The following is a 26,435-nucleotide window of genomic DNA, read 5'->3' as shown; positions in this document are numbered from 1 at the left end:
CCATCAGTAATTTCCAAACACAGCAGGAAGCTATCGAGTGTTAATAAAAGCCATGATGAAAGCAAGCAACTTCCTTAGACACAGCTGTACTTTGCATAGCACTTCTAATGCTGAAATATGTTACTCCAACAGCAGGGTCAATTTTTTAAAGGGAACGTTGATGAGATTCTTGTGCGATTCCCTCCCCTCCCCTTCCTCCCCCCCCCCCCATACCATTTCCTTTTTGCGCACCTTTTTTCTGTCCAAGGTATAGGGGAAGACGGTTGATATAATTTGTGATACCTTCTTCATATTATCATCATCTCCTACATCTCTGCCACTGTATATTTTGTGGAACCTGGAGCTCTCCATATTCCAAATAGCAAATTGTGTCCATGCGAGTACGGGAGTACTCCATCACACATGACTTGGCTGGCTACTACTTGACGGTGATCCAGCCATCACAACGATGTCAGTAATTAAACATGTACGTGTGAGTATGTGTGTGTGTGTGTGTGTGTGACTCCAGACATCAATGACAACTGTCACTCTGGGGGTGCAAACGGAACGCTTCATTGGCAAATATCTTGGCCCACTCAAACCATTTGATTCTACGAAAACACACTATCCCCACAGGCTCCTGCTTAACCCATCGAGGACAAGCCCCAAGTATACTCGGGTAGGTGTCTATGAGAAATGCGTGTTGTAGCAAAATCAGTCCATCCTTAAAACGGGTTATAAACACAAGTGTCCCAGAACCACAAGCTCATGTCGACATCACATAGTTAGTGTCCTTCATGACTTAAAAGAACAAGTTTCCAAAAATGGGACAAAGAAAAAAAAAATCATGCTAATATCTGTAAATCCCGTTCATGATATGTACTGTACTTTGTCATAATCAAAACTTGCTTTCAAAAAGAAAAAAAAAAACTTTTCTTTGAAAAAAAGAAACACAGGAATACATATTTAAGTTACAAAAAGCCTATGAGACTATATCCATTTCTCAGGATAACAAAATATCAATGAAAACAAAAAGCATTTCCACAATAACAAGAAAGAGTTTATACAGCGCCGACTACGTACACTAAATTACCTTTCTTTATAAGTATAGAATTGCATGGACTATCAACAGGGGAATATGATCTTGCAATAACTGATCACACGCAAAATCAAGGCAGTGCAGATTTGCTCAAACTCCACTGTTGCCTTTCTTCAAACTACTGCTGAGAATTCAGTTCTTGATTGTGTAGTGAACATGTCCACATTAATAGCCCTGCTGATATCTGCTTCAGAAACTGGCTAAAAAATATATCACTAAATCAGATATACACGTATCTCACTAAAAGTTGAATTTCAAGGACAGGATTACATTGAATGTGCAACTGTAAAATATTTGTACATTCATATTTCTGGTACACTATTGTAGACAGTTCACACACATTGTATAATGCATGTAACATAACTATGTATACCATGAATGTTCTACTCACATCCTACAATGCAGAAATTTATTGGATACAAGTATTTTGAACAGTACTTTCCTACATTGTACCTTACATAATGTTAGCCATCATTGGCTGTGTTTATCTACAAAATTTCTGAGGCAGAATCACGATCCTAAACGTGTTTGAGGCATTTCCTGAGGTTAGATAAATGCAACCATGTTTTCAAACGCGGTTAGAAACGCCGTTTTGAAACACCTTTCAAAGGGCGTTTTGAAACACGTTTGAGACCACGATCGCCGTTCTGTGAGTACTAAACGCAATGCCAGTTTTGAAATGCGTTTATATCTCAAGTTCAAATCCCAGCTGCTTCCGGTGGTACTCTGTACCCATTATTTGTGTGTGACTAAGGAGGCATGTTTGATGGTATGCAGTTGACCTTTACTTCCCAGGTCAAACGGCGCAAAGCAGCTGCGCAGTGATACCACTCGAATCGAATCGCGACTGTATGATGGTTAGATAAATGCGATTCCCCAAGAATCGCGTTTCAAACCACTTTGGAAACACCGTTCTAAACGCGTTTTGAATTGTGATTCTCTCTCTCATGTTAGATAAACGCAGCCTTTGAAAACAATGTTTAACTGATTTCACTGGTGTTTACTGTGTATCAAGCCATCCTAGGGCCTGCACATCTCCCATCAGTGTTAAAGGGATGGTACAGTATTGGTGGAGATGAGAATTGGGCTTTTAACTTTTTGCGAGATACCAAGAAAACACTTATGATATAGTACAGAGCATACCATTTTAAGAGGAATTCAAAGTTTAGTTGATGAAAATCGGGTTTGGAATGACTGAAACATCAAAAAACAAAGTAAAACAAAGCAATTGTAATAAAGTGTGGGTCCCACACTTTATCAGAATCGCTCTTTTTTTGGATATCTCAGCCATTTCAAAACCAATTTTCATCAAATGAACGTTGAATTCCTCATAGAATTACATGCTCTTTCATATTTCATACGAGGTTTCTCATTATCTCACAAAAAAATGTTAGAAACCTGAAATTAGGTTTCAACCAAAACTATACGATCCCTTTATTAAAGACCATATGGAACAGGAACACATGTGATCTCTTTGTGCAATAAGATGCTATCACAGTCAGTCTCACGGTACTGCATCACCCTAATTGATTCACAAAGAAATAGCCTTGTATTTCCTATTCCATTCTCCTTCCGCACCTCCAATTAAACAGCATCATGGACTCCTCTTAAAGATGCGATGTAATTTAGACAAAGAAACAGAGAAGTTGGAGGGAGAGGAAGTAGGACGGAGACATAATGACAGTCTTGTGTATGCAAAGCAATCCTGAGTGCATTAGAGATGCCCTCATTTACATTTCTTGGGCCTCACAATCCACTCGGATTGCAAGAACGGACATAGGATGCTGTGTAGTGCATGATGCCAGTTGCGCAATCTTATCCAGCGCTAGAAGTTGCAAAGTGCAATGCATTTGCTTGGGATACGTACAAGATGTAGGTACTGTACTGCCTAACAAGGTTGCTTATTCTTGCTACAATGTACCACACTGCTCTGTCTGTGATAAGCAGCAATTTGGTCAACCTTTGCCAAAGAGCCTAAATCTTATTTCCATTTATTAGCAATCATTTCTAACCAAATTTACATACCCACCATATCATTAGTATTAATTTTTAATCTATGTATTTCCATTGAATGCTACAGTGCCATCCAGTTTTAAATGTGACACCCATTCTTCACCTAATTGAGCCTGACGATTTACCCGAGGATATTTCATCAACTCACTTCTGGTAGAGAATTACATAGGTTTCCAGACAACTTTCATGGAGATTTAGGCAGATGATATGCAAAGCTGTTCTGATTATGGGGTTAGAAATGCTGAAAAAAAAAAGCGTGATTGCAACTGCATTAGATCCCACGACGCATTTCTGTGGAGATAACCGACGTAAAGTCATTTTGTCAGTTTTTGAAAAGTGTTTATAAGTTGTAGCTCAGACCTGCCCTCATCAACCACTGCAAACTACACACCTCCATTGTCCACAGGCAATACTGTACCATTGCAAAAATTTTGTTGCCCTTTCACATACAAAAAAAAACTGACTGTAGGTATAAAGGTGATCATCAAACAGTTGTATTAACTCTTTATGTGCCCACGTTCGCACATCCGACTCAGTCGACAGCATGCCAACTTCGCATATTCTGCTCAAACGTGCAAACCCGCCAAAACCGATTTATAAATCGCCAAATGCCGCATTACAATGAAAGCGTTTCTCGCGCTTCCGTTCCTCTCACATATAGCTTGCATTTTACTTTGTGATTGACTAACAAGCGGTGTTCCGTACTAGATTTGCATGTAAATTCTAAGTTTCAGCCACTGTTTTGTGTGCAAAAGTCATGCCTTTACAGTAATTTAGCTACCAGTCATTTGAAAGAAAAAACAATTATAGATTTGTCATACAATTTACATCAAGCAAAGCTTGCCATTTTCTCTACAACTTTACTCACTATATGTCCTGCTTAACAGAAATCTACAGAAAAAGATTTGAAAAACAGAATGTTTTCTGAAAGCATGACAACGTTGGTTTCTCAGAATAATGTGGCACACAGGGGATTTCTACCATGGCACATTAAGAGCTAATGATGATGTACCCAGGGTCACACTCTGATTATTATTTAGGCATGCAGAGTCTGGAGATACAACACGCTTTAATTTGCAACTAAGTGGTCTTTGAAAGAAAGATATTATTCAGAGGGATGAAGATTCAGGTGCGAGCTTCTTCTTCTAGAGGGAGACAAACTGAAGAAACTCACACCTAAGTGGTCTTTTTTGGGCATAATGTGTGAACAAAATTTTGGCAACATGCTACAAATACCAATAACTCTAGCATGTGAGTGCAGTAAGAGAGAGAAAGGAGAAATGTGATAATTGACTTTCTTATCTACATTCATAGCTCTTTCTTTATCCCTCCTGGTGCAAATTTTTTTTTTTTTAGGGGAATTTCTATTTCCTTCTTCATCAATCATTGTAGTGTCCATCATTTGCCTGTCTTGGCACTTTTTCCATCCCCATCCCAAATCCCTCCCCATCCGTCCAGCCTTCCTCCCGTTCAGATCACTCTCGCCACCACGGTGATCTTGTTACCTGCATTTGGCAGAGAAAAATCGTGGGCCCTACATCCGGCATTAGTGAAGCCAGACATGAAATACTGTCCTCCGGCCCTCCTCCGCTCACTCTCTAGCTTCCGAGGAAGGATTCCAGCGGATGAGAACCCGATGACATTCTACCCCGATGCAGGATTTGAATGGATGTGCATGTGGGTCAGAGGATATGTATGCAATCTTTTGTCCATAAGTCCAGGAAGTCTGTTTTTTTTTTCCTCCTGTTTTTGCCAGGACACGACTTGTCAAAATGATATAATGATATGTTAGTATCAGTCAAAAGAAGTTTGTACTAATGTTGTGCAGTCCAAAAGTTTCCTTGCAAGATCCTTCCTATACAGAGGAACACATTTATATGACATTGTCTGTCATATAAAGACAAACGTAGTAGCTACGTGTTCAGATTCCCATCCCCCCACCCCCAAGCCACAAACAGTAGATTGGAATATCAAAGTTATGCTGTATTACTAGGTCTCTAAGAGTGCTAGGGACAATATGAAAATCATACCACTTGTAGTGCATCAAAATAGTTCTGTAAACAAAATCATAATGTGGAGGACTGTCTTCAATACTTTTCTGAATGTGATTCATAGTGCTCTTACAAAAATATACTAAGTTGGTACTGACCATTGTGGACAGAAAACTTTCAACATATGGAAGACTTGTCGAGCACTCTACATTGTACATGTATATTTACCCTTTAGAATTTATAAGTATTTCATAATGCTCTGTAAAGGATCTAATGGTTTAAGAACATTAATCTCAATCCATATTCTTGTCTATGTACACCTTACAATTAAATACTAGTACATCAAAAAATGGGATCCTTCAAAAAAAAAAATTTGATCCTGAAGAAATGTACTGTACATCATAATGAATTTGTCAGCTGTACAGTTTGTGTGGCAGTGGAAGTTGTGGTGATGGTTTCAGTCAATGCTGACCATTTGATATTCACAATTTACCTATTCCATTACTGAAGCTTAGGTCTGATGTGTATTTGTACTAATTTTGTGCTGTGTTTTATTCTCATGCATATATTCAGCATTATTGTACATGACTTTTAGTTGTGAATTCTGTGAGTCTGATGTAAAGCAACCATATCAGTGTTAGAGCTGCTGGATTTTTATTTTATATTTTTATTTTATACAAACCATTATTATTACCATTATTACAACAAATTTGTACTCACAGTGTATGTTTATTAATGAGAGGACGTAAGAAATTTTGATCTGCTGATATTGGTTTCTCACATTCATCAGCTTAAATTCAAACATTCTGCACACTTACATCTTCATGCTATAGGAGAACTTTGTCATTTCACATGCTGGGAAATGAGACTGTAAAACAAAAATGTTACCCACATGAAAGAATACTGAATAGCATCATCTGTTATCCACAGGTCTGAAATATTTGAATTTAGCCAAATAAAACAAACTAAAACCAAGTATAAAACAAAAGTGTGAATATTCTGCTCACCTAAGATCTTACTGAATTCAACCCTTGCATCAATGATCTTAACCTACCTTGATTTCAATGGTAAATTTGTGATGAGATTGCAAACCTTGTGAGGATTACAGAACTAAAATTCATAATTTCCTGAAATTTGTGTATGCTCACACTGTAAATATTTGCAATGAAGAAAACAAGGCATCATTGAAATATTACATGCCTGGGAAGATATCATGTGACTATACTAACAAAATGAAACCTGATTGAACACTTTTAGCCTGAACTTACACTAAAAGATACTGCTATCATTACTGCATGTAATGTACTGCTGAGAACTAGAGTCAGGTTTACTATAGAGACCAGATAAATAAACTCATTACAGTCCTTCCTGGAGCAAAAGCATTGCCTAAAACCTACATGTGGTCAAATGACTAGATGCTGTTTTATTAAATCGCATAAAAGACATCTTACATGAGTTTTTCCATGGAAGGACAGTTATTTCAAATCATCCCTCTCGAAAATTTAGTTTCACTGTTTTGCTTACACAATGGCAAGAAAAGGAAGATAACACTTGAGTTTGCATTCCACAGCTCTGTCAATTAAGGAAATAATTCCCACAGCAATGTAGGGTCAGAAAGCATGGTTACAACATAATACATATTCTCTCTCTCTCTAAAAAAAAAAAAAGAAGAATAGTGAGAATGTTCACTCTTAAAGGAGTTAATAACAGAATAGAGTGAGTTTACAGTGAAATTGGAATGAATTTTGAGTGAAAATGTTTATTTTTGCTAATTCTGGAGTGACCTCAGAGATCACTGAAAGATTTTGTCATACAATCACTGCATATTAAAGTAGTTACTATGAAGGCACAGTGTTTCCAGTTTAAAATTCTGAGTACTCTGCATGGTTCCATGACATGCTGCCAGAATCTGTAATATTAGGCCCGTTTACACACAAGGGAAAAAGTGCGATTTAAAAATCGATTTTCCTATCGCGATCAAAATTTCGAAATTTTTTCCAGTGTGGACAGAAAAATCTCACTAATTACCGCGATCCTTATCGCGATCCAACTCGCACTATTAGTGCGATTTTTTCAGAATAATCGCGATTATTTGCCAAGCGTCGTGTGTGTGAGCGCGATCGAGATTCGGAAATCGGTATTTTTAGTCCCATCGTTCGCAGCGCGTGCGAAACTCTATTGGGACTGCGGGGTCAGTCTTCGGTCATGCAAGATTTGCGCATGCGCAGTTTGGCCACTGATCGTTCTTTCCTTGCTGCGAAGTGCGATTTTTCCCTGTGTATGAACGGTCAAAAAAAAAATCGAAATTTGGATGGCGATTGAAATTTCGATTTTCGTTGTTTGTGAACGGGCCTATTGTTTAAAAATGTATCTCAAACCCTGATACCCTGACAACATCTGGACAACATCCAGAGAACAAAATTTTTCACCTTGGGCAATAGGAGAGAGAGCCAGGGGTACCGTTTTAACAGACACACACAGTAAACCTTCTCCTGGTAGAGTTCCATAACAACATATCCGTTCATGTGTAAAGGGGGTGTTGTTACAATCCATGTACGTGCTTGGGGTGCGGGGAGTCATTCTGTTTGGACTGTTACACATTTGATGCGTGTTGAGAGTATCAAGGGAATGTTAACAATGTTTCAACAAAAGGGTTGTCGTGGTAATGTCGGGGTAATTACCCTATGTAGCTGACTAGGGTAAAATTTGGCAAAAGTTACCGTGCCAATGTTCAAGCAACATTTGCGGGGACCATTTTAACAGGCTGGGTTTTAAAAAAATGCCTGCCCGGAAGTTGTTGAGGTAACTCTGTTTGAAATGCTCTGTCGTAACAGGGCTTCAAGTGGGGAGAATTTATTCAAGTTTGAAAATGAACTCAGTATGCTTCAAAACAGTGAAAACCTGTGTATGAGTGAAATGATTTATCTATATTTCTCTTTAGACTGTAGTGGTACAGTGTAATGGTTTATTGGCTATGTGATATAGCTGTATTTATTCATGTAGATCTCTTGATAGTGACAGCATACATATGTAATTGTCAAAATGTTTGGGTGTTGTATTTTATTTTTCATTTACAGCTCAGATGACAAAGGTCAACTATATACATTGTGCACCTGTACATGTAGGCCTACATGTATTTGATATTTACAATGTTAAACAGCATCTTGACAAGAAAATGAATCCACAGATTATTGTATGTACACCTGTACTCTAATATTTTGTTGCCAAACTTTATGGTTGTTGTATCTGGCAGTGATTTCTAGAGGCTTTCGTGGTGAAGCATGCTCTTATCAAGGGCCTATCCTGTCAAAATGTCATGGATAACAGTGGTGTAGGAGGCACTAAATATATAATATGACCTTGTTTATCTTTGGCACGACTGTATCCATCACACATGGTATGTCCTACCTGTAGCTGCAGTTTGATTAAACTGCTAGAGTTTACACTGCACATCTTCAGAAATATCCAGTCTAGATGTGACTTGGTGAATTATCAACTGGATAGGCCTACATGTGCAGTTATCATTCTTATATAATAAGGAAACTTGTACAAAGCATTCTCTTTTGGATTTGTAAAAATAAGAATATATGAAATTAAAAGATTTCTGATAACTGCCTCTAAAAAGAATGAGCGAAACATTCACTCACAGAGGAGTGAATTTCAAGAGTGTATTTAGAGTGAAATCGTAATGACTTTGGAGTGATTTTTTTTTTTTTTTTACTTATTTTCCTGAATATTCTCAATCAGATTTCCTTTTCTTCAATAACACCCCCCCCCCCAAAAAAAAAAAATCATTCATGTACATGTACAAGTGACAATCACTACAGATTAACATATAAACGATGTTCATCTTGAAGAGGTAAGATTGTAAGAGGTCACAATTGTAGATTGATTACATTAATATTAAGGCACTTAGTACATTTACTTAAAGGAGAATGAATCCCAGATAATGTACAGTAAGTGGATTAAATTAAGGCAGATATATTAGTGAAACATATCTGTGACAAGCTAGAGGAAAATTGGCCAATCTATTAAAAAATTACGAATATAAAGTTTTGATGCAGCCATCACTGGATGAGGGGACCATGAGCAACACTTGGTGACTTCATGTACCGAAAACACAACATACTACACAAATACGTATAAATTACAAAACTTTAGTATGATCACTATCTGCCAACTGACTATACTTCTTTTCAAGACATTGCTGCATTGATATTGATCTTCTTTTTAGAAATAATTGTCACATTATCAGTGATTTTTATTGGGAAGGGACCGTCAGACCAGTGCCAGTGTGCAGCATTGCATTATTCAATTACTGAACTCTTTTCAGTGTAAATAGTGCTGCATCTTTATACTTAATGACACAAATACCTTAACAGGTATAAACTCATTATTCAAATTTATGATACAGTAAATCACTATTTGCTGGACAGTGAAGATTTAGCTGCATTAATATTGATCTTTCATTATTTTAGAAATATCCTAATTAAAAATCATTACACTGCCTTACAATATAGTGACAAGTGTTGGGAAAAAAATTAGCCATGATGACTATTTTTAGCTTCTTGTTCTTTTTAATCTTCATGGTGAATTATTGGCACAAGTTACTATACTGAAAAAGCAAAGGTAGATATGCATAGACTGCATGTTTTGCATATAATGACAGAGCAGCACACACTTTAAATCAATGTCATCAACCTATCCTACTAGAATGAAGAAACCCTTTTTGACAAACAAGACCTAAAAATTTCCACATCAAGTTATTTGGCAATGGCACTGAGTATCAAAATAGCAGTGTCAAATTTAGATCACACTGTGTTTTTATACACTTTCCTCTCATTAAGTGTGACCTTCATACTGAACTGGTGTCTCTGTTTATTTAAAGACTCGGCACAAACTATTCCAATTTTCATGATAGTAAAATGCACACAAAGTACACACTTTTGCATAAATCAGCTTAATCAATGCTTAGCCCAAAGCTTTGAACATCTCTTCCAATATTCAACTTACATCAATTTCAACCAAAGGGTGTGAAATACTGTGCATTTTTTTTTTCTTCCAAGACTTTAGCACTGGATCAATACTTGTGTGCATCATTTACTCAGCATGTGTGGGATCGAAATTCAACTTCCTGGAATGATGTAATTCTTTGCATCCTACCTTTAATCAATAGTGATGAACAGAAACTTATGTATCATAGTCTAAATTCATTGCATGATTTTCATTTAAAGAAAATTCCGGCTAAGCGGAAGCAAAAGAGTGCCACTTTACATTCAGAGTATGAATTTCTATGACTACCATATGTGCCATATATATATACATGTATTTCGCATGGTTATTATATTCCAAATTTTGCTAATGCGTTACTTTTCACAAATTCAACAACATACAGAAATATCACCTCTCATCTTAACATGAATGCAGCATGCATGTATACAATGCTCCATTGATTACTTGCACTCCTTGGTCGCGAATTTGTCCACTTACGAAATTGTTGGGAAGCCCCCATTCGTGAAAAATTAGACTCACTATACAGTGTATATCAGTATGGCATACATTATACAGCATATACAGCTGTGGAAATAATGAGAATGGTGGACTACAATGTACTGCTTTCAAAAGTTCTGTCGTTAATTGTGTCTTGATTGCTGATTGCACTCACATGAAACTGATCACGAAAGTGTTGAAGTCAGCAGAGGCCATACTGATTGATATAAATTCATTATCATCATTACTTGTGAGCATCTGACTGTACCTCAATATCTTACACCAAACTCAAGCACATCCCCACCCACATCCCTTTTGATTTCTTTCACTTCTTCAAACCACCACCCAACACTGAACCAGATCCTTTTTGACCTAGCATATCTGGTCTTGTCAGAAATGAGGAAAAGAATAAAGTGATACTCACTTTGTGACTTGGCCTCTATCCTCAAAGGGTAGTGTTCTCATAGACTGCTTGACCTCCACGCATCCAACATACTACACAAAAAAGAAGAAGAAGAAAATATAAATCATACCACAAACATATATCAAAGTACATAAGCTTGCATGAAAATAGATCATAATCCTCACATTTTCTGTGGATCGCAATAAAATCAATTCAATGGCAGCACACTCTGCTTAAATAACAAAAATAATAACAAAAAACATTCCTATACTGTATTCAATACTTATCATGCACATAATATATGGGTGCATCTACAAAATGTACCAAATGTTGCAATTACTTGTATAAAAGAAACCTAACAATAACTATAGATTAAGCTGCTATAACAAACATGATCCTACAAATCACAATAATCATTATCAAAATTATCACTGTCATCATTATAATTTCTACCGCAATAAGAAGAAGATGAAGAAAATATAAGATCATTTGTATTCAAGGAATGAATACATGTATCATTATCATAACTTCTACACTGATCTTTGAATCTTAATTTTTTTACACATAAAAGTAAAGCTTTGACGGACATACTTCTAAATCTAACCTTTATAGTAAACTGTTCGAAATATATGGGGTTTTTTGCCCATGATACCGTTAGTAATTTTCTTTTCCCATTTTTTAATTTTTTTTTTTTTTTTTTTTGAGGGGGGGGGGAAGGGGGAGAGACAAAATTTGATACAACCATGTCTGTGAATAATATACAATATACATGTCATTCATAAATTTATCTAAATCTGAAGCTTAATGAATTCACTGTGTGTGTAGTGACTGGGATGCCTGCACTGTGCCGGTGTGCCTCAGTCAACCACACGGTCAGAAAAACATTTCATTCATAAAAAAATGGAGAGTTGCCGGCTGGAGTGTGTGATACGCATGAATGAAACCCACAAATTAATTCTATTCATCAGCACGGCCATTCACTGCCGAGAGCTTGATCCGTCTCTAACAAGGCAAAAGGCATAAACGCATTACCTGCACTCCTCTCTAAATTGATAAAAAAATCATGCATAACAGTTTCGCAATTGGATGAGTACGACACTGGATAAATAATGTATGTGCGGCTCATGTACACATATGTACACTGAAAGCATAGCGGCAGGTTGAATTTTGCTCCAACATCAGTCTTACAGCACTTTACTCATTTGCAGTGCTCCCATCCTCCCCTCCCCTCATTCACCTGTGATACTAAAAACGAATGGGGGGGGGGGGGGCTTCTTTTGACTACATGTTTTCCAAGAAACGGGCAAAGACTAATTTGTCTGGAGCTTTGACGCATGGTCAGGTCCATTTAGTATACAAGTCTGCTCGCCATTTAACAAGATGACGTCACTTTCAAGGTAGTGTTTACTTTCCATACCACTGCATAGTCAACCACTGGGGGAGGAATGATGTAAGCACTATGAGATGGGTGGTATGAGCCATACTTCATTACAATAATGGCGGAATATGAAGGCAAGGGTGATGATAGTAGGAATGCCAACAGTCACACGTCAAAACTCACGGAGGTTTAATACACAGAGCAATCAGGAAGATGCAGCATGTCAAATACAGTATGTCCCCCCCCCCAAAAAAAAAAAAAAAAAAAAAAATTACAACCACATTTCCGCACTGAGAACTTTCAAAGTGATCAAACATTCTGAATGCTATTTCAGGCAATGAAATTATAACTTCTGAACTACATCCTACAGAAAACCCATTTGATTTGGGTAAGTGTGTCACAGAGAAATGTAAATCATTGTAAAGCATGTCATGGATGCGTCCTTCCAAGTTTAGCACTAGGATGCTCTTGCCATTTTGTAAGGTGTGAACACAATGGACAAACTAGGAGGGAAGGGATTCCTGACATGCTCTACAAAGATCCCAATTTCTCTGTGACCACTGCAGCACATCGAATGGGGATTTCTGTAAGATGTACAAAATAAGTTATAGTTTCACACCTTGAAAATGCATGTGTATTGATTCACCATCTAAATTAAAGTTATTATTGCAAAAAGTCTGACAGTAATTTTTGGGGAGCCATGCGGTATCATCACAACAGGTAACAATAATTCCTTGATAAAGGAGGCTTATGTACTTCACCGTAAGCGGAGAGACTCAAGTTTTCAAGAGGCTCACTGCCGAAGCAGGGATTTTGGCAGAAATGGGAATGAAAATTGATATGGAGTATACATTGTGACAGCCAGGTTACAAAGTACTCTCTTCTGCATAGATCCTCCTTCTCCTCTTCCAAGTTCTTCATCTAGTCTTCCTCTATCTCCCTCTCCCTCTATACCATTAAACTCCAACATCATCCTCTACAGTGGAAGTCTCAGAAAGAAAAACAATACTTTGGTACTTCTTGCATGCTGTCAACATGCTCACACATACACCTAGACACATGTTCTCCTACAGCACAACACAACGTTGTGAATTCATAAGAGTAGCAATCATGATCAACCTTCCACCATCATCATTACCCTAGATACTTTAAAGCTTAAACTTTGTAGTTCTTTTACAGATTCCTGATGCGCCTCAATGGAGGAATGGCAACAAAAAAGCTACATATCTCATGGCTGGAAGTATAAAGTGCAATAAAACAACACCGACTAAAGAAATGAAAAATAAAAACCCACTCTGAAATCCACATGTGGCATGACCCTTGCCCTTTCCCTTGGATTATGTATTCCTATCTCATCAACCATGGTCTTGCTACTGGGGACACAGATAGATTCACAGTGCATTATATTGTGTCTGATACACCTATGATTCTGTAGTCTGGGTGGAATAGTGTTCATCCACGGAGGGAGAATGGTTTATCAAACAGTGAATGTTTACATCCCTGCCCTCAAAAGGGCCAGAGTGCATATTCCTGAGAGCTTCACTTTGCCACAACATTAAAGGGAAGATAAACCCCAAGAACAATGTGGATTGAGTGAAAGCAGCAACATTAGTAGAACACATCAGTAAAAGTTTGAAGAAAATCGGACAATCGATGCAAAAGTTATGAATTTTTAAAGTTTTGGTGTTGGAACCGCTGGATGAGGAGACTACTAGAGGTTATGACGTATGAGTGGACTAAAATATAAAGAAAATATAAAGAAAATACTACAAAAATCCATTTTTTCATGAAAATTACAAATTCCATCAAATTGATATTGACATATGTTAAGGGTAGCAATTATTCTCCCTGCTTTCTGAAAGCGGTTGGTCCACTGCTCTTTCATAATTCTAGAAAAGTGAATTTTTGTTGAATATCCTTTATATTTTCTTTGTATTGTTGTCCACTCATATGTCATATCCTCTAGTAGTCTCCTCATGCAGCGGTTCCAACACCAAAACTTTAAAAATTCATAACTTTTGCATCGATTGTCCGATTTTTCTCAAACTTTCACTGATGTGTTCTACTAATGTTGCTGCTTTCACTCAATCCACATTGCTCTTCGGGTTTACCTTCCCTTTAAGTACTACATATCATGGCCTGCTAAAAAGAAAGAAAGAAGAAGAAGCAGAAGAAGAAGAAGAAGAAGAAGAAGAAAAAAAAAAAACAAAAACGAAGGTGACTCTCCTTGCTTTCACACGTACCAAGAAAGTTTAATTTGAATGCTGAATTGCAAACACAATTGCAATTACGATTGGAACCATCATTTGTTCATAGGAAGGCTTCGCGGATTCTGCAGTTTTGAATTTCAGAACAAGATCAAGATGTTTGGCTTCTTTCTAAGTTTCCATCTATCACTCTTGAGCCATAAGTATTGTAAAACGAGGAATGTTCGTGTGCATTTTCATTTCGCAAATTTTGCGCGAGCCAAGATTTGCGAAATTAAAATGCATGTGAAAGTTCTTGTCTGCACTATCCATTAAATGCTAGAGGCAACTCTAAAAAAAAGTGAAAAAGGCCATCAACTCCAATTCCCAAAAATTTCATGCTGCAAAAATATTGTGTTTTACAGATAGCGTGCGCTTTTGACTGCAGTGGGAGTGTTTGAGGAATGCAGTCTTTCTGCAGATATGGTTGACAGGCCACCATAAACTCTGCCCCAAAAGCATGACTGGAGTTCAATTACGTCCACACAGTCGTATTACTGCTTAATTCCGGTGAAACATGATTGGAAAACACCCCCGAACTGTCATCTGGAACATGACTAGAATTACGATTCTAATCACCCTCTGCGATTCCAGTTTGCATTCACACGGTGGCAAGAATGCTTAATTTGAAACATGATTCGAGTGACGCATTATTACAATCATGTCTCAAACTAAGCGATCATAGTATGTGTGAAAGCTACTAGTACTAGGTAAAGTACCCTGATATCTATGAGTTTGCGACTGTCAGAAATGTGGTACAGGCAAGAAGTACAACTGTACAGATACTCGGTGTCTGGGATTTTTGCAGTGAGGTCAACAAGCAATAGGAGGGAGCTGCTGTTGCCATGGCTACACCCTGAGCATCCTGATGTCTGTGACCTGCCCACTGGCAGGCAAGTGGTAATTTTTGTGAGCAAAGGTCATGCAGTGGTTGAAAACAAGACACTCTTTTCAACAGCAGTTATAGAACCACTGTGCAAGACCTCCACTGATATTTGATACTTCTCCGAAAACACAGAAACATATCTGAGCTTCTGTGTACACTTACTTGTACATTGCGACTCATATTGATCCAGCTGAAACAAGATGAGGACAGTTTTACTGATTGAAAAAGCTTGTCAGTAGAATTATTGTTTATAGTAAAAGTACATACACTGTAATATAAAGCATTTTTATATTACATAGTGCACACTGAATCATTCTAAAATTCTCCTAAATACTCCAGAAGCTTTTAGTGGCATGCTCCAGATCATAATGTATCACTTGTCAGTAAATCAATTGTGGGTTTTCTCAGAAAGGTTTCTGGGTTAAAAATAAAGATGTATACACCGTGAGTTTGGTTACATTTACAAACACAGTGGTTTTCCCCATGAAAGGCATTATTCAGAAGAAAACTCCTGGAAGTACTGTAAAGTGCAGCAGATCATACACCTTTATACCCATTGTGTGAAAAGCTATTTATCACAGACATGCTTTATTGCACATGTGATTTGTAGCTATTCAACGCCCTTTTATAAACATTATGGCAGATGTGCTCAATTCATTGATAGCTTGTCTCATATGGCGCAGACTTAATAATGCATTACTGTACGAGCTTAAATTTTCGCGTACAGATATTTTCGCGAATTGCTACTTGGAGGACATTTTCGCGTGTTGTTAATTTCGCGGTTGCGAGGGTCTAACTGTACTTACTTATTTGCGCATTGTTATTTTCGTGGTTCAAAGGCGATTCGCGAAATTCGCGAAAATAAAACCACCGCAAAAATTTCAGCTCGTACAGTAATCCATCTGATCTTTCTCCTACAAAAGATGCAGTAGAATGCACCAGGACCCAATTCAAAGATGAAAATTTGATGGTTTATGCTATAAAATTCCCCAAAGACTTTCATTTGTAACACAGAATTACAGCACTGAAATAATTATACTTTGTACTTGTTGTGACATATTGCCATAATAAATCTTTTTCTGAAGTACTCACAGGCCTATAGAAGTTTTACCGTGCCAGTACATCCTTGTTAGAAAATTAAGTGATAGAGTTCTCATAACTGATTGTGGTTTGGAACAGTCATCCACACATAAGGTGCAGTCAGACTGGAAAAAGCTATTTTGCTAATTTGCCAACAATATACAAAGTGCATGTATCATGCATGTGTATGCAATTTCAAACAAAAGTCTTCAAGTCCAACCCTCTTTTCTAAAGTATTCATTGATTAATCTTTTGAAATAAAGTGGCAATTAAAGGACAAATTCACCTTCATAGACATGAGGGTTGAGTGAATGCAGCAATATTAGTAGAACACATCAGTGAGAGTTTGAGGAAAATCGGACAATCCGTTCAAATGTTACAATTTTTCTTAAGTTTCTGCTCAGTCATGGCTGGATGAGAAGACTACCATAGCTTGTGATGTCACATGTGTACAACGATATAAAGAAAGTATAAAGAAAATTCAACATATTTTCACTTTTCTCGCATAACAAAAAATCACTTGACTTCTCTCTTTTAGAAGGCAGGGGTAATGCCCAACAAGTTGAAGAAATGTGCACTTTCTTCAAAAAGTAAAGTTTTGTGAAATTCTCTTTTTATTTTCCTTATATCGTTGTACGCATCTGACATCATACGCTGTAGTAGTCTTCTCATCCAGCATGTCGTGATTGCACGACACTTTAAAAATTAATAACTTTTGAACAGATTGTTGGATTTTCCCCAAACTTTCACTGATGTGTTCTACTAATATTGCTGCATTCACTCAACCCACATGTCTATGAAGGTGAACTTGTCCTTTAATTTGGGTGAACAGCATGGCTTTAATACATATACCCCGGTAGTAAACGGGTACCACTTATGAAATTCCAAAGTTGATGAAGTTTTACTAGGTAATACTAGAAGATGCTGCTATAGGCAAGTTACCTACAACTGCAGCAATTGCTCCACACGTGATTGATAAGAAGTTGTAAATCAGTCATAGGAATTAAAGATAATAAAAAGTTTTGGTAACTCATAAGTTTCCTTGAATTTCCTTGTCTTAGTTTGTGTTTCAGGTTAAAGTACCTTTCATATAACTAACACTGTGAGACTTACTCGCCCCAAAGTGCTCTCATGTCTTAGTACCGGTAATCATGCAATTAACTGCGACCAGCAGCCCCATACGCATAGCGACCAGCAGTCCCATACGCATAGCGTAATCGGGCTTCGCATTGTAGCATTCAGGATCATGACAGATTTAGTATCGCAGGATAAATGTCAACTTAAAATCCCAAAAATTCTTCAATTTGAAGACTTACCAATTAAGGTGAAGTATTGAAAACAGGCTTCGGGCAACGTTTGGTTCTTCCTATAGTCCCTTTCTGTTCGAATTGATGACTGAATAAGACTCGGCTGAGAGGACCTTGGGAGAGCTACCTGTACACTGAATACTACAGCCAGTGCATGCAAACACATCACATGCGCACAAATTTCAAATCCATCAACGGATAAGATGTTTGTGTGCGCATGCGCTGGCCGTAGTAGTCAGTGTATGTAGCTCTCCCAAGGTCCTCTCGACCGAGTCACATTCAGTCATATATTCATCGACGCTGTACGGCGACGGCTCTGGTACGAAACCATTACTGCATGATTACTAAGACATGAGAGCACTTTGGGGCGAGTAATTCTCACAGACAACGTACTTTAACGTGAAACACAAACCAAGACAAGGAAATTCAGGGAAACTTTTGAGGTACCAAAACTTTTTATTATCTTTAACTCTAGGCTGTTGTCATGGCAACAGACTACTACTGGGGGCATTTCATGAAGCATTTTGGCCAGATACTTTTCTGACAAACTGTTACAAGCTACGGAAATCCTTGCATGTGATTGGCTGAGAGCAAATTTGTCCGAAAACTTTGTCTGACAAAATGCTGCATGAAATGCCCCCCATCAGCAGGTGTACAGACCAAAGTCCCAACTCACAGATGACATAGGCAACATACAGGGTATGGACACAAATCTTTTTCTCCTTTTCAGCTACCCTGGAAACAACTGCAATGATGCCATCTGATTGGCTATCACTATGGCAACTGCAAATACCATCAGTTGCTCGCTTGGGATGATTCTTATACTTTACCTACCTGTGTATCATGTGCCAATGCCATGCAATGTTCTGCACAGTATAAAAATCTATTTTAAGACACAGATCTTTAATATGATTGAACTCCAGTAAGTTGTGCACTACAAATGCGTACTTGTATTGTCTACAAAAAAAAAAACAAAAACAAAAAAGCAAGGTACAGGATACAAATGAACAATTACTGAGCGGCTTTCATTTTCGTTGGCTCTAATTCTGAGTGCCATTATGGCAGGAAACCCTCAACTTCCTTCGGTGGATATAGCCTATGGCCTATAGTGTGTGTGTAGCTGTAGGCTTGCCCTATGAAAGAGTAGGACATGGGCTAATTCTTGCAGGCACTTAGTAATGTCATGCTCAACTCACTGGGGCTCAAGAGTGGACATGGCAGAAATAATTGAACGTGTTTGATACTGTGTAATACATATGTAAATGTACATATTGTAGTACATTTACAGCTGTTTTCTTCAAATACAGACTGACATGTTAGCCTGATATTTTGTTTGATTTATACATTTGTGTGTGTGTGTGTGTTTGTTTTTGTTTTTGTTTTTTTTTTTGCTCTTTACTGGTGACACACCCACATTTTAATGTTTCGTTCCACTCATTCTTTTTGAATATCTTAGATAGAAACCATGGCATTTTTGTTTTCATTGGGTCTGCTGAGATTGTTGTATGAAGCAGCTGTAAATTTTATACAATCCTCAAAGTCAGCATTTAGTATATTCCTTGATCAATACTAAATTTTACATCTCAGTACAATGTCATGAGACATACATGTACTAAACTTTGTTTCCTTACCATTATTTAGTTGCTCAAACAGTTGTTTTGGGGTACTCATATCTCATCAAATGACATTCCAACTTTTATCATTTCTCATCAGTCAATTGCACTATAATCTTAGAGGTTGTCTCGGGCCGGCCTGGGCCGACCTATTCTCGGTGTAAACGCACGCTGGCCCAAATGCTGTACCAAATGCGAGTCCCGCTTCCTTTCCGCAGCGATCGTGACGTAATTGCGTAATGTTATGAGTGCATATATCGTGCATGCTGTCTTGTCTTGTCTTGTCTTGAAGGAGCGGAGAATTCAGTCCTGCAATGTCTCACAATGTTTCATCTCTGTAATTTTTTTTTCCTCACTCCAGAAAATTTGTGCATAGGTAAGGATGGTGAGAAACAGTGAAATTGATTTTTGTTGGGTAGTGGCGGTGATGTGACGTTATTTGTGATTTGAATTATCCCAAAATCCATGCTCTGTGTCGGACAAAATAGTCATTACATCCCCAGGTATTCAGTTCACAGAATTGCATACGTACACAATACACATTTCCCGCGGGCGCGCTCCAATGAAGTCATTGTTCACATGCAGAGCGCCGCTACCATCAGAATATTTATATATAGGCAGGCCCAAATTCTTGGTGTAAACGCACACCGAGTACCGCAATTTGGGCCGGCCCTGGGCCGGCCTAAAAGTGGTCAGGCGGTGTAAACGGGGTCTTAGTGATCTGCTTTACTTTGATGGTATTTATTATTAAGAATAATTTCTTGATAATATATGTAGCTTTCCCAGAATGGCAAATACCAGCTTTATAGACTGCAATTACTGGAAACATGACTGTGTATTCAAGATAACATAAGACTTGAATACAGCCAGTCTTCCAGACAACAACTCCTATAGATGTCTTTTAAAGGAACACACTCTGCTGTGAAAATTCAGCGGATGTTACGACTGAGAGACATGTTGTTTTCTTTGAATTCTACACCGATTCTGAAGTGGTGTGCGGCTCTGATAGCACTTCGCATCCTCCCTCTTGGCAGAAATGACAGGAAATACAGCATGCACTGATACTGGTGCCTGTGTTTTTATTCATCTCAGCTGAAGTTGATCGCAGACATTAAACCTGTCGTGATCAGGACACTTGATATGTCAATCATACGTCTATGTTACATACCACTTGTGCTCACTCTTGCTATAATACTCTCTCTCTCTTCCTCTCTAATTGGTTGCGTTTATCTAGAAATTTTCTGAGGCAGAATCACGATCCTAAACGCGTTTGAGGCATTTTCAGGGGTTAAATAAATGCAACCGTGTTTTCAAACCCGTTTAGAAACGTTATGAAACGCCTTTCAAAGGGCGTTTTGAATAGCGTTTGAGACCACGATCGCCGTTCTGTGAGTAGATAAACGCAATGCCTTTTTGAAACGCATTTATATCTCAAGGTCAAATCCAAGCTGTTTCCAGTTGTGCTCTCTACCCATTATCTGTGTGTGACTGATGAGGCATGTTTGCTGGTACACAGTTGACCTTTACTTCCCGAGTCAAACGGCGCAAAGTAGCTGCGCAGTAACAGCACTTGAATCGCAATTGTATGATGGTTAGATAAACGCGGTACTATCAGAACAGCATTTCAAACCACGTTCGCAAACACCATTCCAAACGCGTTTTGAAACGTGATTCTCTCTCTCAAGTTAGATAAACGCAGCCTTTAAATCTCTCTCTGTCCATGTGTCTGTTTCTTCATCCACGCATGGTATCTACCTATCTTCCCATCTACACAATACACACACACACACACACACACACAGACACTATACAATAGGTAGACAAACAGAAAGAGTCAGAATAGTATATAAAATCATTTCGATTGTATTTCATAACATTTTTCTATTGTTCCAAGTTTTGCATACTATCCCATTCATTTATCAACTTAGTACTAAAGTAGCTAGCTGCTATCTTCTTGCTTATTCTGTAAAAGGCAGAAGATCAAGTGCAAAACACACAGAGTTGATATGAATTGTTATAGTGGGTTTCTTTGTTTGTTTTGTTTGTTTGTTTTGTATGTCCACTGCTACATGTAGGGCGGCGATTCAACCTCAGAGTCTGTCACCCGAAACAATGGCCTTGGGGAAGGTAATGATACCCCATAGCATCATTCATTTTATACTCACATCCTCATTATCCTTTAAAAAAAAAAAAAAAAAAAAAAGTCTGAAACATGTAGGCCTACCAGATCCAGAGGCATTTAATAACTGAACTGAACTTTCAACATTAGCTGAAAGGTTCCAGCTGTTTTAAAATGCTTCAGTAATACATTGACATGACAAAAATGAAAACAACGGCTGCTGAAGTGGGAGACATTTAGGGGGCATTTTTACTTTGGTTTTGGTATGCCTCATTCACTTACGTGGTTTTTTTCTTAAATTCTTAAATGAACTTGATTCCTGTCCCATTGACAGATCTACACAAACACACACACAAGCACACCCTTGACCTTTATACAAGACCATTCTAGGGTGAGGTGATTCAACGCCCAAAACTTCAGGATGCTTGTCCAGCTCTCAATGGTCAGACAGAACCCTGACCATTATTTAGATTATTATTGTGATAGCCAGGACAAGCCTCTCTGGACAATGCTCTTCCTCATGAACCAACACCAGTTTGTGACAAGCTCTCCTCTTACACTGGTCTCATCCAGAACAGGAGGGACAATTGTGCCCAGGAACAAGGGCCCCCATGATTGGCTATGACAATACTGTTCTCATGCACAGCCAGAAACACAATGCTCTTTACAGTATTTCACATACCAAAACTGCCTATAACGTTTTAATAAATTCTACAACAGCCAAATCCTATCATAATGAAGTCCTCGGGACTGACACTAGCATTTTTCTTTAGTCGTATCGAAATTCTGTTATAACTTCACAAAATTTCTGAAGATATACTGACAAAAATTTGGGGATCATAATTTTTACTTTGTTGGAACTGGAATTTCATTATAACCATATTCCTAGTTATTAATGGGAGTGCACTGCACAGCATACCTTGGTCTGACAAAAGAAGTATGCAATAAATAAAAAAAAAATTGTAAAAAAAAAATGAAAAAAAGAACTTATAGACAATATGAATTTTAAACTGGGGATAGCAATGGTCCTTTAACTCTACATGATATAGTCACATGACCATTTGCTCTTTCAAAACATTGTGCAATGGGAAGTATTAACAGTAGTGTAATTAAACTTTGTACATATGTAGCTCATAATCATTTCATTTATCATTTTCATGATGGAATTTTCATATGGTTCAACTGCCTTTACTATTGTTTAATGCAGCAGTGAATTTCCTCTTTATGATTCATTTTTATCATTCAAACAAGTAGCATCTGATCTCTTTCAATGAAAAAAAAACCTCAAGAGGTATGGAAATGTAATGTATAATGGTTCTGTATACGATGTATGATCCACTCATACATAATACGGGGGGGGGGGGGGGGAATAGGGTTGTGCAACTTGTAACAGTGTGCTACTGCTGTTAACACTAAAAGGTAATGTATGAGCCAGAGCAGGGAGGTGAGACAAACCTCTCACCTCCCTGGCCAGAGATAAAACCTCAGGGCTTTACTCTCACAAGAAGATGACCCTTTTGCATCCCATCGGTCATTCCCCTCTCATTTCCTTTCACTTAAGAAGGGCATGTGATGTCCAGTAGAGGTATTAGAGTGGGACATATTTAGGATACATTAATATCAGATGATCTATGCGGTCTTACCCAGTTTGATTGGGGTCCTACCAAAAGTCATCCCAGTCATGTACATTGTACATGCACCTCAAACATGGTACAAAATGACACAATTTGCATAAGACTTCTCCTTCAATGACTCCAAAGTTCAAATTTTCTTTAGCAGACATTTTCCCACCATACAGTAGAATGACAGAATGTGCTAAAGATCACTTTACAGCACACAACTTCCTGAAAAAGAAGGGAGCAATCATCAGGATTCCAAACACACACACACACACACACATAAAGTGTTTTAAGTGCACATGATAGAAATTTCTGCACAATAACTTTGAATAGAGACAGACACACCTTCTACAAAGTTCCCCTACAGTTGTCAAGCAACACCCTGAATGCAGTTTATGCATTATATGTTGAATTCAGTTTTCAATTGGAAACAGCAATGCCTTGAAAAAGATACAAACTTATTGTATCATATGTCACATCTGTTTGCACCGAGTTTTGCGGGTGAGGAGCAGAAACCAAGGTCACTTGCTGTCTAGTACCCGGAAAAGAACTGCTAAGATTATAAACGAAAATTTTTCATTGTCGCTCTGGATTTCCATGACTCTGCGCATACACAATGGACATTGTTCTCATGCAATCATAGAGTCGAAACAATTTGTTAGATTTTGGTAGAAACGTGCAAGGTAACATTTTGCCTTGAATGCAAAGTGTAAATACTGCATTGCAGACGTATATTGAGAGACATCAACAGTCACAACACAGACATTTCTAGGTATCCATAGCAAAATGCATGATATGGCACTTAAACAAATAGCCATTGCTTAAATATGCACAGAGCTTCAATATATTTGCCTTTTTCCTACTCTCTGTATCCAAGTCTGCCTTTGGGGAAATTCCCCCCCCCCCCCCCGCCCCCAATGATCATCTGTAACATACCGTCATATCTTATCTGCTAAACAGTAATACACAGAACCTGTATTGCTCATCCACTCATTTAATATTGAACCTGAATTTAAAATATATATATATATATATATATATATATATATATATATATATATATATATATATATATTCACTGTAAAGAGCTAATAAATTTTAGTTCTTGCATCACACCTTATTCACTTTTTCATTCATTTTTTTTAAGTACTAGAACACTCCCCCACCTTCCCCCCCCCCCCCCCACACCCCGAAAAAAAAAAGAGAGAGATTAAAAAAAAAAAAAAGAGATGCAATTAAAGAATCAAATCAGGGCTGCCTACATTCATCCATTTATATTCAGGGAGATTCTGCAAAGCAATCAGGCAGATACAAGTGTGCATTTAAACATGTATATCTCAGTAGGCAAAAATAATTCTTGAATCAGGGAGAGTGTCATATTCTTCTCTCAGGATATATACAAAGAAATATTCCAGGAAGCCTATTGCAGACTGGAGACTTGGTACATGTAGCTCTGTCAAACTCTTGAATAGTTTTAAAGTTTACATTTCATAAATAATATGTGTACTAATCTAGTCTCAAAATACTCAATATACTGTACTCTATGGAGTGTATTATGTTTCTTTCCATGTAAAAGTAGAGAGGGCACAGACTCATGGACAACACACACAGTAAAAAGCCATTATTTTAACATACAGATCTATGTTTTTGTGAAAGAAGAGGTCACAGACATTTTTGTTAACGAGTAGGTGCTTACAGACATTTTCGCAAGATGTTGTTTTCGTGATTTGACATCAAGGTTATTGTATAATGTGCCCTAATACCTGTCCATTTGTAATATTTTTGTGTGTTGTTAAGTCACAGCCTAACAGTGATTCGCCAAATTCATAAAAATCGAACCCTCACAAAAATACTGTAACAGCTTTCACAGAAATTGTAGGCTTGGTTCAAGGATAAGAAACAAATGCATATTAGAAAGCATCGAAACTAAATTCTGTAACTACACCACAATCCCACACTACATGTACAGATCACATCCAATCTTTTTGTCTAGAGCTATGAACAAACCACTAAAAAGCTGTTTCTAGAACATGAGCAATACAGGCGATGATGAAATTGATATTCTTGTGATCAATCACTATCAAGAAAGTGACAGGCACCTGATACAATTGTACAACATGTATATAGGATTTCCTTTTTCTAACAGAGTCTCATATTCCACACCCATCCAACTGCTCTCACAATTTTCCAGACCATCACCACTTCAACTTCTCTATCATTTTTTACATCTTCAATCTGTTTGCCTGCAGCAATGTTGCTATGACGGTTTTAGTAATCAATGAAGCATCTAAAGGGCAAGATAAAAACATATCTACACATCTCTTCACGAATTCCCAGAAATTGGCCAACTCATCAGCAGCCGAAGGCCAGCACTCGCACTTAATCTAATCTCTGTAAAAGCCAGATGTCCAATACTGCGTCCACTCGTTGCACATTATATGTTTGTACAATGACAAATACTGCTTGGTATTTCTTGGTGCTTGATGGACGATTATAGTCCAGGGGGATTTCTCAGGAAAAATTCCTCAGGAAATCCCTTTGAGAATCATGATAGCATAATAAAGTATCATCATCACTGTCATTATCTAATTAATATGAGATGATGAAATATAATGTACCTGGTGGATACATTAATGTATTTTGCATGATCAAAAAAAAATAATAACTTTATCAATGTAGACATCAATGGAAAAAGATTGACAGCTACATGATTGTTATCTATTCAGACTATCCGATTTATAATCTATTGCATTCTGAAAAGTTATTTTGAGCTTGTTTTGAACATTGCCATCCCCTTTGTATTTTGGTAAAATGATAATCATTATTCTAAACAGGGCATTATATCATTACAATGGATACTTTCTCCTACAGCTGTACTTTCCCCCAAATGGGCATTCAGGCAAGGGTCCCATACTTATAACAGGAGGTCCATTTACAATGTACGTCTTGCTTTTTACCTGTCAGTAAGTCTAACTTGCCCCAGACCAGTTGGCAAGTGGATTTGCAGTCACCCTGGTCAAATATCACTCACCCGAATCCAACCTCTACACTGACTTTACCCTTCATCTCTTTGCAGTTTATAGAAAGACATAACAAACCCACAGGACACTGGTGTTGGATGAATCATTTCCCTCCATAGGTTCTGACTTCTCTTCCTACATGTATAGATTTGCATACATATTATGCACACTTTGCAGAATGTTTTCAATTAG

General features: G+C 37.7%; 1 protein-coding gene across 1 annotated transcript in view; it reads right to left on the bottom strand.

Moving 5' to 3' along the window:
- Positions 1-26,435, bottom strand: part of LOC140230622 (SHC-transforming protein 1-like) — a 115,863-nt gene that overhangs the window by 77,301 nt on the left and 12,127 nt on the right. Inside the window, exon 3 of the mRNA XM_072310762.1 lies at positions 10,997-11,067. Within this exon, the coding sequence (XP_072166863.1) occupies positions 10,997-11,067 (71 nt within the window). The remainder of the gene's footprint in view (positions 1-10,996; positions 11,068-26,435) is intronic.

Source organism: Diadema setosum, chromosome 7 (genome assembly GCF_964275005.1).
Source record: "Diadema setosum chromosome 7, eeDiaSeto1, whole genome shotgun sequence".
In the NCBI taxonomy this organism is placed as follows: domain Eukaryota; kingdom Metazoa; phylum Echinodermata; class Echinoidea; order Diadematoida; family Diadematidae; genus Diadema; species Diadema setosum.
Note: the sequence above shows the minus strand (reverse complement) of the source record. Positions and strands in the feature narration are given on the sequence as shown.